This window comes from Plectropomus leopardus, chromosome 17 (assembly GCF_008729295.1).
Source record: "Plectropomus leopardus isolate mb chromosome 17, YSFRI_Pleo_2.0, whole genome shotgun sequence".
In the NCBI taxonomy this organism is placed as follows: Eukaryota; Metazoa; Chordata; class Actinopteri; order Perciformes; family Serranidae; genus Plectropomus; species Plectropomus leopardus.
In genome coordinates, this window is record NC_056479.1 from 16,751,826 (window position 1) to 16,766,906 (window position 15,081).

The 15,081-nt window shown below is 44.0% G+C and overlaps 1 protein-coding gene across 1 annotated transcript in view; it reads left to right on the forward strand.

Annotated features, from left to right (window-relative positions):
- Positions 1-224: 224 nt before the first annotated feature.
- LOC121956250 (BAH and coiled-coil domain-containing protein 1) overlaps positions 225-15,081 on the forward strand; it is a 77,885-nt gene continuing 63,028 nt past the window's right edge. The window contains exons 1-2 of the mRNA XM_042504381.1: positions 225-582; positions 3,497-3,820. Coding sequence (XP_042360315.1) covers positions 3,649-3,820 — 172 coding nt within the window. The 5' untranslated portion in view covers positions 225-582; positions 3,497-3,648. The remainder of the gene's footprint in view (positions 583-3,496; positions 3,821-15,081) is intronic.

Consider the following 15,081-nt stretch of genomic DNA (forward strand, 5'->3'; position numbering starts at 1 on the left):
CAATTGACATTTCAATTGTTGTTTTTGTACATTATTTACAGTATCATGACCATTGCCTGTAGCCTTTTTTATTATCTGCTGTACATTTTAAACTGTGCTCAGGCTGCACTGAGCTCCATTGTAAGTGAATTAGACCATCCCGTGCTTTAAATCTGGCGCTTCTCTCTCTGTTTAGCATTGCCAGTCACCACACCATTGGACTGCGCTGCCGGCCAATCAGAACCTCCCGTATCTCCGGGCGGGCGGCACGAGCTAATTAACATGCAGGTATCCGACCAATGGGAGGGCGTGTTTACCCTGCCCCGAGACGCGAGGTACGCAGTTGCACCGGGAGAGAAACCGCTGCTCGGAGATCCGAGCCGCGATCCAGCCAGGCCGGAAGCCCTAGTCCCACTGCTACCATAGACTGAACCAGCAGGCTACTCCACAGCCTCAGATGGAAATACTGTAGGATTTCATTCTATAGCCACATGGTTTATTTCAGATTTTGATTTTAAATGGGCGTCGCACTTGGCCTTGCTCCTTCCCTCCCTGTGTTTTGTGATTTTATAATTTATTGTTATGCAAGGATTTAACATACCAGTAAGTAGTCATTTTATATACTTGATTTTTTTTTTAAATTGAATAAAATATTTTAAGGCCTGTTTCCTCCTTGTGAGATGACAGAGGCTGTATTTCAGACCAAAACGCTGTATGTGACATGCTGTTCATTATACACAGTGCAGTGCTATAATTTACAAAATATCAAAACAGGATGTGTGAGGTGTGTCCTATGTGGAATAATTTGACGATTTAATGCAATGACATGACAAAAATAAATCACATTAAATTATATTAATTATTGTTATTAATGGTATCCCTTATAATATTATTAGTAACAATGTTAATAATTGCAATAGGCTATATTTGGCGTTAGGAGTATTTTTGTAATTTGAAAAAAATTGTAAATATTGATCGTCGATTTGTTTGCATGTGGTTTTGTTTTTAATTATAATAGAAACGTGCCTATGTATTTTTTGTAATTGGTAAATGTTTAAGCGCATTTAATAAATTGCTAACAAATGTAAGCCTATATTTTTTGTTAACCCATCGATAGGATGTCGATTATGGTTTTAGCTAGGTTGCACTAAATCCCAAGCGGATACTTTGCACTGAGAGAGCAGGAGATTTGTTTCTACCCGGGCCGGCCGAGGTGCACTCCCTGCCGGCCAGCTCAGTCACGGAGGCCCGCCTGCCTCGCTGAGCGGTCGCTACAACCTGCGCGGCGTAATGTGATTTATTATCTGCGTTTCTGCTTTCGATTGGATTCTGTAAATGCAATTGACAGCTGCTTAATGAATTGCATTAGGGCGTCGATCATTTGAACGGTTTTAAAAATTATTGCGTGTATTTGGTGAGTGGGAATTCGCACATTGGAGGCTGAAATGAAACAAAACAACCATGTGTGTTCACGCTACTGCGATTCCATGAACGCACATTTGGAGCATTTGCAAAGCAGCGGTCTCTTTCCAGCCTCGTAAGTGTTGAATAATTTTATTTTGAGGTTGTTAGTGGACATAGAGAGTGGTCTGAATGCAACAGCATGGCGAGGGGGAAGGTAATGGCTGACTGCAAAGCACTTTCTCAGTATGGAGACAAAGGCAGTCCTGCTGACGGGCGGCCATTCACCTTGGATCCCTGCACAGTCCTCAAACCGAAGACTCAGCTATCATGTATGCAACAGCAAGCTTTCTTACACACGTTACAGGATGCATGCACTCACATTAGCTCAGGAAGCCCCAGTGGAGGAGATTTTGTCCCAGGGAGCTCCGTATGGAGGGATTTTTATTGTCGTTGATGTGGCACTGAATTGAAGGCTCGTCTGTAAGTGGCTACATGGGGAGATAGTACTGCTGAGATTGAAATAGCATATATGATAAGAATACTTCATTATTACACATTGTAGAATTTCGATTTTTTTAAATTTAATTTATGGTAAAATTATGCTTTTATTATGCAGGGTGAAACCTGTTCGAGAAACCCTGTAGGGCCCCAAAATTGCGAATCTAGAATGTCAAGGCACACATATTGTATTGAGAAAATTCATTATTTATTTATTTATGTACTCATTTGGACCTATAAAATTAAGATACCTTCTGTTTGCCTGTTTTTCTTTTTGGAAACTCAGAGGCACAGAAATTGGCTGTCACGTTTGTCTGATTGTTGCAAAGACAATACAATTTAATATTGAAATGACATTTTATTTTAATTTATGTGAATGTTTTTTTTTTTCTCTTTTTTTCCTCGACCTTATAATGCTATTTTTGTGACATGGCAGAGGATCTAGCCTATAATGTATTTACAACTCCATTTGATTACCTGACCTGAAATAGGTCAAGGCAGATGAAGACAGTGAGAGTGCAGTTATTCACATGCGCACATACACACACACGGGCGCGCGCGCACGCACACACACACACACACACACACACACACACACACACACACATACAGACACATACAGAGAGATAGAGCTGGGGACTCTTTCATGATCTGATGCACCTCTCTTATGGAACAGCGTTTTAATTATATTTTAAATATCAGGCCTCTTTATGATTTCCAAACTTTTTAAACTGACAGTCTTCTCATTGTGCAAATTGCTCCCGCATGATGCATTTTCCCCTCTGTTGCCAGTTTTATGATGAATTATGCAATTTTATAGTGTGCGGATCGTGCAGAATTTTTGTTTATTTATCCCAGTTGATATATAAGATCACTGCATTGCAAAATGTGAAAATAGTGTGAGGTATAATGGGAAGTGCATGGAGGTTGTGGAGGCAGAAAAAAACGCCTGTATCAATCGGAGACAATAGGACGAGCAGGAGAAAGCAGGCAGCGTTGTTCACCTTGAGATGTAGGCTTCCATCATTGTAACCCACCCAAACAGGACAACACACTTCCCCCTCCAACAGGAGCTTTATTTAAGATTGTTGCAAAAATCACGATTTCTTTTTCTTTCTTTTTTTTTCATATTTCATGTTAATATGTTTACCGTGATTTTGGAAGAGAGTGACAGCTGCAACTGCTGACGTGGTTGAATGAATTGCTGGATGAAATATAGTATTGCTGAATAGAATATATAGAAGTGTGTCAATGCTCGTTGTGTGTGTGTGTGCAATATGAAGTGCTCTCCTCCATATGATGCATATTAGGCCTATGCAGGCTGATCAATAGAGCTGAGTGTGAGCCCGGCTCAGTGGGCTTGTGGACGCCTCGCTGGCCGTTTTTTATCTGCGGTGACTTATTTTGCACCATCAGTTTTAGGTCGAAATGTGCGATTTCTGCTGTATGCAAAAGCAACCTTGATATGACAGAAAGGAATTGCAACAAAATCCAATGGAGCGGTTCTCCGCCTGATTTGTTTTCTTTTACTGCACTGTCAGTGTTTTTTGCATCGTGTTTTTTTTCCCCATTTTTTTCCCCAGGATAATGAAAATTGCTTTTCTTTTTTTGACAGAAAAGATGATCGGGGGCTACGTTTTTGGCTGGGGAAGCCTGCGATCGACTGAATGCAACACATAGATCTGAAGGAAAGGATTATTATATGGGTTGCATTTGATTTTCCTGACCTGCCCTATCCGGATTTCGGATTACTCCACATTCTTCGGAATGGAGGGACGGGATTTCGCAGCTCCGGCGCACCTCCTATCAGAGCGGGGCGCCTTGGTGCACCGAGCCGCCTCTCGGATCGCTCCCTCGGGCCACGGCTCTGTACAGCACGGCGGTCACTTCACGCCGGGGAAATACTACCCCTCTCACATACCGATGGCTCCACACTCAGGTTAGTCAAACATGCACGGATTTTTTATTTTTTTTGTCATGCAATAATGTAGCCATCAACATTTATCTATATTAAAGCTGCTGTTTGAAATGCTCCTCTCATAATGTTGCGCTGTAAAGCCTGTGCATTCATCAGCCTGAGTGATAGGCTGTGGCCTGCATGTGTGCTGTAGCTACAAAGCAGATTATTTTGGCACAAAAGCGAGGAATAGACGGGGCTTTGTGTTTTAAATAAATGGTTGCTCAGGTGTGGCTGTTGACAGAGTTTCCCCATTCAAATATCAGTTAATAAATCAGGTGAAATCTGATTTACACAAGGCCCACGATCAGGAATTTTGATTAAGCTGAATCAACATTTATAGCTCAAATATCTCAAAGGTTATAAAGACATCTAAGTTAAACAAATAGCCATCTGATAAGTTAGGTAAATGCCATGGTATTAAAAAAAAAGGCATTTAAGATCTGTTTTAGTTTGCACGTAGGAAGTTGGGCAGAGCACACTGGCACTGGTTTCCCGCTGGCTCTGGGGCTGAATGTGAAATGAGATTTTGTCACTTCACGTTATATTGATAAGTGTCACATCGGTGCCATCGCACAACCCCCCCCAAAAATCCCTGGGCCATGTATTTAGAGCCATATAAGCAAGGGAGAAGATGAACAGGTCTGCAGTGTGTGGAGGTTGCAGGAGCAAAAAACCTTCTATATTGGGCTTCAAAGTGTTGGGGTGCAAATGTGTTCACAGTGCATGCATCAGGTTTAACAAGTGACTTTGGTATCTTGTGTTCCTAAATGTGCACCTTTACAAATATGAATACACACATTCGTGTCCAGATAGCGCAGACAGAATGTATAACTCAGCTTAAAGGCTGATGAACAGAATAGCAGCTGATTTATTTTTAAAATGCAACGAGCGGTAAACCTCCAAAATATAAAACCTTTATGGTTTTAACCCTGATTTTTTTTTTAAATTTATGATCATTTTTGAGGTCATATGCACTATTGGATTTAAATAAATATTTAACAGTTCTTAATTTTTTTTGTGTAGAAAAGAATTAAAAAGAAAATGTAAAATAGTCTGGATCACAACGCACGTATTATTTCCCCCACCTATGTAAAACAAAGGAAATTTAAATAAGTCTCAACAGCGGCATATTGATTGCATCAAACACTTCCACTTCTGAAACAATTTGCTTTGAAAAAATGTTAATGTTGCTTCTAAAAAAAACCCACTCGTTTATGATGCAGCAGCTGAGGAATCTTGGGTCAGTTGAAAGCGGGGAATATTTAGCCCTTTAAAGTTATTTTATGTAACATATATCTGCTAAATTTATAAGTGAGTATCAGTGTAGGTGGTTGTTGTAGGCGGTTAAATACAGCATCAAAGTCACCTCTGGCAGTGTTTTTGTACTCCGTGTTACATTTTATTTGTTTATTTGTTGTTTTTTCACAATATTAAACGGTTCTACTGTATAGGCAATGTTGTGTCAGGCTAATCAAAGATATTTTTCAAATGCATTGTGTTTATAAAGATTCAGGATTCATTTGCAAAATCATGCTAAACATGAGGTATAATTAGTCATTCAGGAGAATTCATGGGCGCTGTTCACCATTCATCTCCCACCATTCATGTTTGCTTTTGGCAGTTCTCTCTCTCTCTTTCTCTCTATTGCACACACACACACACACACACACACTCACTCACACACACACACACACACACACAGCCTGCGTCCGTATGTTTTTTTCTTATGGATGTTTTGTTGAGAGCATGAAGGGTAATGCTGGCTACAGGGTACAGGTGCTCCCCCCTCAACCAGATTTGGTGTTTCTTTTGTATTATTATGCCGCACCAACATGAAGACCTACCCTCCAAATGTCATCACTGTTCAATGAGCAGCACAGGTGGTTTATTGTTCTCGCCAGCCTCGTCACTAACACATGGGTGTGACTGGAGAGAAGTCTATCTGAAATCCTCAAGATCTTAATTCTTTACATTTCAGGTGTTTTTGATTAAATTAATGTGAAGAATAATTTAAATTCACATTATATCTAAATTCCCTCCAGGCACTGTTAGAATTATTTTTGCTATTGTGTGCCGCTGATGTGCAATCTTTGATTTATTATCTTAATAATATTTGAAAATGTCAAGCATGTCATGATGCAAATAGGTGGATGAGACATGAGGCATAATTCACGATTATTCACGGCGTATATTTTTAAGATGGTAATTCATCAAAAAAAGCACACAATGCAAATTTATTGTCATTGTGACACAAGAAAAAAAAAATCATTTATAATGTCCAAATTGAGTATTAAAAACAATGCGCTGAGATTTTATTTGCAATTTATTCATTTACAGTTTTATTCACTGAAATAGGTCTTTTTTTTCAGCCACTTTACCAAATGAACACAGACCAGCTGCACTATATAAGAGCAGTCAAATGCTTGTAGGTTGTCCGACCAAACTGTTCCCAGACTGTTGTTCGTCTTGACAGGGCAGGTCATTAGTGTCCCTTCAAGTGTCCTGTATGCTAGCAACATTAGCACAACTGTGCATGTTGTTTGCTGAGTGTGTTGGATCCCTTCAGTTTTCTCTGCACTTTCCCCCCGGGGACTAACTTGCACACTGGTTCACATGAATACTTTACAAAGAGCATGAATATTTCAGGGTTGATGTAAAAATGCATTCAGAGGCAGGTTTCTGATGTGGCTCCTTGAAAGGGCTTCTCTGACTTTGCAGAGGTATTTATTGTGAGCGCTCCCTTCACCCTCGCTGCTGAAAAGAGTGACGGCGGTTGCGACACCCTCCTTTGGCATTGTTCCTTTACAGAATTTCAACATATTTCTGTGGGGGAAATTTCCTTTCTTTCTCCCGCGCACACTGGTGAGTTTGGTTGCAATCAAGCAACAACAGACACACGCTCCTACCTTTTTGCCCATTGAAGCATGTTAAACTCCGAATCAGAGGAGATTCTGTCAGTGTGCATTTGCCTCTGTCCATCTTCACCTACTACAAGCCAGTCGTTTGTAATGCATGTCAGGTGGTCGATTTATAGTTTGCGCTTGCACTGTGTTCTGGGAATGTGACATTGGAGCAACTTCTCAGCGTGTGTGTTTGCTGATACAGTGAGACACAGACCTGTAAACTCATCTAATGCGGTTTAATTCAGCCAGTCCATTTACAAGGACTTTGAAATAGTAATTTTATCTCCTGCTGGCTCCGGCGCAGAGTTGGAGACAGTCTTCACTTGGCTGTGAGGCCTGGATTCAGATGTTGGATAGTGTCAAAGCAGGAGACACAGTGGAGCTGTCTTTACTGCTGGCATTTATGGCTGGGGGCTCATCTTTCAGCCATATTGTTCTGATCAGTGTGCTCTGGCTGAGGTGTGGCTGTGTGAAAGCAGCAGGGGTCCAGAGGCTGTCCACGGCTGAGCTCTGCTCTAAACAACCTATGTAATCAAAGGTCATATTTGTGTCATCTCGCTCGCCCGGCCTCCCCTTCCTTTGCATCACCCCTGTCTCCCTTTCCGTAAGCGTCCTCTCTCTCCTCCCCTCCATTTCTTGCTCTCCTTTCTTTCCAGCAGGAAGACCCTTGTGTCTGGGAAGCGGTGGTCTTCCTGCCACCTCTGTTTTAGCCACCCTCCCCTGCCCCGGGCCATTGTTGCAGACCCGAGCTTTGTGTGTGTTTTACGGCTGCTGTTAAAGATAAAAAACAGTCCCTTCCACCCCCTTTATTGTTTTCTGGTAGGATGTCCCTGTCATTCCCTTGGTTTTTATGTCCTAGCTGGATATCCGAGCAGCTTCCCCCTTCAAAGGTTAGCTATGCTGTCTGCCTTCTCCCATTTTTTTTTCCAAAGGGGAATAAATAACTTTACTGAGACTTTTATTGAACGTCTCATTGCTGGAATATCCCAAGGGTCTGTGGTTGTTGAGAAGACGCTTCAAAGACAAACACAGGTGTTTGGTGGAGTTAGCAAAGGGCTGGTTACAACCAGGGTCTTTAAAAGAATAAACCTCAGTGAGTGGCTTGTTTGTGGGAAGGGAGGCTTCTTCTTTTTGGCCTTGAAGCTCTTGTGTTGGGAGCACTCACACTTGGTACCCTGCTTCCCTTTGGCTTTACTTACCTCCCCCCATTCTTGTTAACCCCGCACAAGAGCGATGACGTGAGTGTGTTGTGTGCTCAGCGTAATTATTTAGCAGCACAGCACCCAACCCCGATGAAAACCTGTTTCCTTCTAACAATTGCGGATATTGGTGAGAAAATTCCCAGCCCGGTCGCCAGAGGAATAATTTGCATTGCATCTTTCTGCACACAACAGATACGTTACATTTGAACATTTCTTATGTATCATACAAACGTATGTAAAGTAATGCAGATCTGATTGCACGTTTATGAGCTGACTGTCATCAGGAGGCGTAGGGGCTGTTGGATGGTGTGACACATAGGTGAGATGTCTGCAAAGCTGCAGACCACTGCTCAAGACCAACACAAATGAAACCTGCTGTCTTTTGCAAGACATTGGCTGCATTTCCAGGGGCGATTGTGATTTTCAGCAGTGATTGTGGCAGAAAAACAGGATATTTTAGGCCAAAACATGAGCTATTCCTATCCATAACCATGTGTATTTTTGCCTGAACATAACCACTCGCTAACTACAGCGTTGTTAAAACATACCGTTCGTTTTTTTTAGTGAAATGCTGTTTTTCTTACTGCAGTTGCACCACCAAAACTGTGTTTTAGCAAGACATCGGTGTCGTTTCCAAGCATGATTGTGGCACCAAAAGCAGATATTTTTAGCAAAAACATGACCTTTCATAACCACAACAAAGTGCTTTTTATGCCTGAAGATAACCACATGTTAACCACAGCGTGGTTGAATGTAAATGAATATAAAGTTTCCAACATATCCACTATATAATAACGTATATACACATGGTTTGCAGAAATGCACAATGCTCATATTTATTCTGGCCATTGGGTTGGAAATTCAAGAGTTGAGCCTTACCTGAGTGAAAAGAAGACTGATATCCTGAATAATCCATGTTAAATATTACATTAAAAGGCTATTTGTATCCGGGAGCCACTGGGGTAGAAGTACAGTGACAGAAGGTGGGTCTGCGGCCAAGTTCCATTCGACTCGGGCCTCACGCGCTCCCTCTCTCTCTTAGCTTTGGCTTTGCAAAACAGAGTGAGAACCTTGGCCTGTTGTCGTGCTCGTTTGTGGATTGTTCTGAGATGACACGGTTCAGACGCAATGTCACAGGAGCCCCCCTGAATAGTGAAGGTGTTGCTTGGCATCCTACACCTGGCTGAAATAGCACCTTGCCTGATGCCGCCACCATCTGTCACCTTCCCCTGACACTCCCACTGGAAGCCGAAATGGCTTGCAAGGTCAGTCAATTGCTTTGAAAGGGTAGGTCCCATGCAGATTTTCAAAATACCTTTGCTTAGAGTGCACTCACCATGTTTTGAATGGATTCAGGCATCAATATGAAATTTTGTCACCATTGGATCATCGTACCAGGTCCGCATCTCTAATTCATTACACTCAAACGACAGATTTGATGTCCGATTAGTGATTTAATCGGTTTCTTTTCTTTGCAATTTTTTTTTGTTCATCAGCAAAACTGTCCACAGAAAATGAAGGCTTAGGTGGAGTGGGGGGGGAAAAAGCACAAAAAAGCAAAGGTCTGGCTTTGCGGGAGGAATTTGGCTAGTGAGTGGCCATGCTGCCTCAGAGACGGGCTCTTCAAACAGACCGCCACCCACACTACACCGTGTGGCATGGTGCCACAGAGCCCTCGCCTCGAGCATGGGGCGTGCACACAGGACAAACACAAAGGAGACCCACGGGTGAGAGTGACGGGCAGGGTAATACCTTCCTGTATCGAATTTCGGGGCATTGGATTTCAAAACCTCGTCGTCTATTTTTACACTCGATGCGAGGAAGTGAGAAGTTGCATTAAGAATCCAATGAGGCTATGGAGGTCTTTTGTTCACTTCCCATGACGAACACACACACACAAAACTTCAAAAAAAAAAAAAAAAAAAAAGCTGGACTCAAAATGTATTGTTGAGAGATTGAATAGACTGATACATTCACCCAAAGTCAACCGCCACTGTTTTGTTTGTGATTTGGATCTCTTTCTCTCTCCCTCTCTCTTTCTCTCTCTCTGTTATTCTCCTTTTCCCTCTCTTTCTATCTCTCTCTCCCCCCTCTTTTCTCCCTCCCTCTCCCAGTATCAGGCTGCCTCTCATCAGGCAGCCCCAGGCCCACCTCAGCGCATGGCCGTATTGCATGTGACAGCTGTTAGACATTATTAACGGCTCAAGCAGAAAATCCAGATTACTTGTTTTTTAATTTCAATTTTATTATTGTAATCGTTCAGTGAAAAGAACAAAAAAGGGCCGTTGCCCTATTGTTGTCAGCAGATTTGTGGTCAGCGACAATACTGTACGAGTGTGTATGTGTGTGTGTGTGTGTGTGGTTATGTTTGGGTGGGTGGGTGTTTTTTTTTCTGTGTGTGTGTGTGTGTGTGAGAGCTCGGCTGTGTTCTCCAGACACCCCCCACTAGAGCTGAGGCACCCTGTGGTTGGCTGTGAGGCCCAGACAGGTGCTTTGTTAACCCTCTAACGTCTGAGTCTGTCCCTTCTGGATCTCCTGGCAGGATATCATGCTTATGATGTAGCTCGTATAGCGGTCCCACTTTTCTGTTTCTCTCTACACGTAAGAGGGGTTTGGAAAACTCACAAGTTCTCATCTGTCAGACGCTAGTTTAGCATACAGGCTGCCTGTCCGGCTCGATAAAATTCTACAAGAGAACAGGCTGAAGTTTCTGTTATAGCGCTCACATGTTAATGTATTGAGTGCATTTTAAAAGGGAAATAATTATAAAACTCAGCAGTTCCTGTGCAGCGCTTCCTTTCTGTTCCTGTTAGTTTATCTTTTTACGTCATATTTTCTGTATGCTTGTTCCCCCCACCTCAAATATGATCAACAAATGTATATAGTATGTGGTGGAGGGGCAGGACTGAGAGCAGATAAACTCAAACAGCGGCCCGCGATTCGGTGACTGTCAATGGGAACAGCGGGCGGTGGTGACACACGGTGCCAAACAATGAGGTGTGCTGCTAAATATATGCAGAGATTTGCCATTAAATATACATGCAGTATGCCTCTCAAGGATGTGTCAGCCCTTTTGTGAAAAAACAAAGATTAGCATCAGGAATTCCATTTTAATAAGTCTCTTGGGACCATCCAACCAGCTGCCTCGTCCTCAATCCAAAGGGGAACTTGTTGCTCTCTCTTTCCTCGTTTCTCTGGCTCTCTCTTTCTCCCTCTCTCTTGCATGGATTTCCTGTGCTCCTTCTGACATTGATTAGAACAAAAATCCGGCACTCTCCCTCCCCGTCTGCTTTATTTGTCAAATCACTTGTTTTACTCCACAAATTCTTTCATTGCTGCATGTTCTCTCTTTGATGATGCATGTCCGTACTCCTGTCTGCTCCTCCCCGCACCCCCTGCCACATCCCCCCTTCCCTATATTTCTCGAAGTGGGTCCCGCTCTGCCCTCCACCTCAATCTACAGTTTTTTTTTGTCCCCTCTGCCTGGTGTGACCGCCAGGCTACACTGCCTCCTCTCTCTGATACAGTACGTGTCCTGAGGATGTGGGGCAAATGACTGGCTCCTCAGCAACAGATGTGTGTTTGTCTGCACGCTCTCTCCGCTCGCTCTGCACGGCCACTGACCTACCCTCTGGTGAATGTGGGGGAGGTGACGGCGAATGTGTGCACGAGAAAGAGACAGACAGACAGAAGGAGAGAGAAAGAGAGCGAGAGAGAGAGAGACTAGATGCACACTGTCACATGCTGACATACACTTACTGGTGCATTGCAAGCAGACGCACACACGCGCACACAAACACTGGCACGTCACACATACTCACACATCTCGCTTCCCAGGAGGCCGTGGGGCCAGTGGGACAGAGCAAGCTTGAGAGTCTGGTTCGTCTGTTTACATCTAATTATAGAAACAGGACTATTTCTGCAACCACTGCTCCAGCTTTTTTTATATTCTTACGAGAAAGAGAGAGAGGAGTGAGAGCGAGGGAAAAAAACAAAGCTTTGACAGCCTTTTCTCACAATGGTGAACGGTTATCTCATCCCCTCAGCGCTGCTACAGTCTGCAGGCTCTCAGTACAGTACAACAGGAGACGGAGGGGGGAGGGGGAGAGGGTCTTGTATCGTATTCTCTCATCCTCATGTAACATGAATGTGCAAATTTACGGGAAGCGAGCAACGGCAAACAAGGCGATGCATTTCCCCCCATTAGCCTCCCTGATACATTCAGTTCACAATAAGAGAAGAGAATAATTCCTTCGCCCCTGCCCCGCGGGCTTTTGCCTCGACCCGGTGGAAAGCGCCGTCCATCACAACAGTCAAAACAAAAGGAAGAAAGAGTTGATGTTAAGGATTAGCATTGTATAAAATGTATCGAGTATTAAAGAGACAGGGCCAGTGCGGTAGTTAATCCCCAAGCTTGGTGGCTGATATCCAGCTGAGAGGCTGTTGTTAGCCAGAGGGGCCTGGAGGGGGGAAGCTGTCAGCCCTGACGGCCCGCCCGCGGTTGCCAGGTGAGAGCCAGATCAGGGCAGGGTTGGAGGCAGGTTGCAGCCTCTTGCAGGTGCTTCCGTAAAGAGCTCCTGAAGCCAAATGCACAGCCCGCTCGATGCAACCTGAGCCAGGTGCTCCCCATCCCCCACCCAAATACATAAACCACTACATAATGGAAATGTGTGCTTGCTTACACCCCGCCACCACCACCACCACCCACTCCACCCTTTATTCTGAGACATGGCAGGTAAATTAATTGGCCGTGAGTATGTAACGTATATGCCGAGATAAAGGTGCGCTGTCTGGCCGAGGCGTAGCGTAACGGCCGTAATGATGGCTCCATTGTGTTGATGTTGAGGGGGGTAGTTAGCGGCACAGCCAGCGGGGCCTTTGCTGGAGGGCTGGATAGTCTCTGATTAATAGTGGGGAATGCTTTGAAGTGACACCCAAGTGCACTGGCTCACAGGCTAATAGCAATACCATCAGCATAGGGAGCGCTCCCTGTTCCTCAGTCTTCATTAGCTAACGTTTCCCTGGCGCTATCTGGCCACCCTCCCCTCACACGCCTGCCTCATCTACAGAGAGCCTGTTTTTTTTTGCAATTGTTTCATGATTTCGCTGTCATTTCTCTCTGTCATGTTTGGTTAAAAAAAAGAATTTTTTTTTTCCTCGAAGGCATCGGAGAGAGGAGGCCTTTTAGTCACAGAGCTCCACCGCATAGGTGAACTGTGGCACAGCCTAAAGACTCGTGGGATTGATGTGGCACAAGTGGGACATGGCTGGGGACTATTCCCAGGATCCATTTTGATCTCCCACACTGACAGACGAGCTACAGCTGTGGGTGTGTCAGTGTGTGTGTGTGTGTGTGTGTGTGTGTGTGTTTAGGAAGCCGAGGCGGGGAGGCAGGGTTGGGTCTGTCAGCTGTTGGAGTAAAGTAAACTATTAGCGGTGGGAGAAGGCAGTGTTTCCAGCGAAGAATTAGAACCACTTCTAATTGCAGTGAGGTTGGGCTATGATTACATGCTGGCTAATGCACTGACAGACCTCTCACTTGGCTGGCTCTCACAACGCTGCTGAAATGGCTGAATGCCTTTTGGTTATACAGCATAATGGGAGGGTGTGTGGACGCACGTGTGTGTGTGTGCGCGTTTGCTACATGTGGATGGCTGCCTGTGTGCGTATCTGTGATTAAACTTGCTTCTAAGAGTGGTTTCCTGTGCTTTTTGCATGTTTTTGTGAGTTATGCATTTTGCTTGCATACGGGTCTGTGTGTGTGTTTTCTGTGTGATAGCTGTGCTCCGCTTGTTTTTTGAGTGCCTGTCGTTATTTGTAGCGGAGGCAACTTTTCTCTCCAAATCAAAACTCAGCTGGCGCAACTGTCTCTGAACAGTACAGAAGAAGTGTGTTTTTTTTGTGTGTGTGTGTTTGAGTTTTTGTGTACGCATGTGTTGTGTTCGTGTGTGTGTGCGTATGCCCACGGGAAAGAGCAATCAAAGGAGCTGTGTGGTGGAGAGATTGTATAAAAGGAGCGAGAGAGGAAACAGAGTGGCAGGCAGCTGAGAGGGCAGCATGTGGGGGTGGACGGGGGGCTGATGCAGGTGCCTAATTCTACCTCAGCCCAGGGCGTTTTATATTCCATCCATCTCTCTCTTCTCCACTTCTGCACGGGGCTGCTGGGGGATGTAGTAAATCCACCTGCTTCAATTACAACGTTGATTAGCCGATATATCTGTGACAGTAATCAGAATAATAACACACACAGATGGATTTATACAGCATTATACTGTAAATCTGGTAAGAATTTTAAGAAGCTGTGTTCATTTTTCACCTCATAATTTTAATTACTTTTTTTTTTTCTTGTGGAACAGCTTGTTCTCAGGTGTGCGGACACCCCCGTTCGCGAGAAGCTGAGGTTTACTGTTTTTTCCGGCGACTGCTGTAAATCACATCGCATTCCCAGCATATGGGATAACAGTAATGGGAGTGTATCTGCTGTTTCTTCATCAGGCCCTTAGGCCTGTGTTATCTCTCTTTTAACTAGACAGAAGGAATACAGACATCATTGTGGTTTCTGTGTGGGGTCAGGAGGTCAGAGAGAGAACTTTGACACGGCAAAAGGGATTTTGTTGTGTACATCCTCGCTGATTAGTTCCTGGTTTAGTCATAGGTCACACAGAGGCCGAAGGGCTGCTCAGGGGATTTTATAAGAGACCTACAGGAGATATTCTCAATGCACAGGGGCTTCTGGAGGTCAGCAGTAGACTGTGGCTGCTAAGAGATCATTAATGGACTTGGTTGTACAGATGTGGATTCATGTGCAGTTGTTAGGAGACAAAACAGGACCTGGATTCAGTTTATTTTGGTGATGTGGAAGGTTTGTACCTTCCTGGCTAATGTATGACAGACCAGTGAAGTATGAGGAGAGAAGTGGTCATCTTTGGTAACCTGGCATTACCAGACCAGACCATAACCAGTGGACCAGAGCCGATGAGCAAATGAGTCAGCGTTAGTATTTTTCCTTATTTTATTTTCTGGTGGGTTGAGTTTGATGTCACCGATGGTCCAAAAGCTGGAAAACAGGTTGGTAAATAGCAGAAAGCAGCATGGAGGCCATTGAAAATATTACAGTGGTTATTTTTTTTTTTTT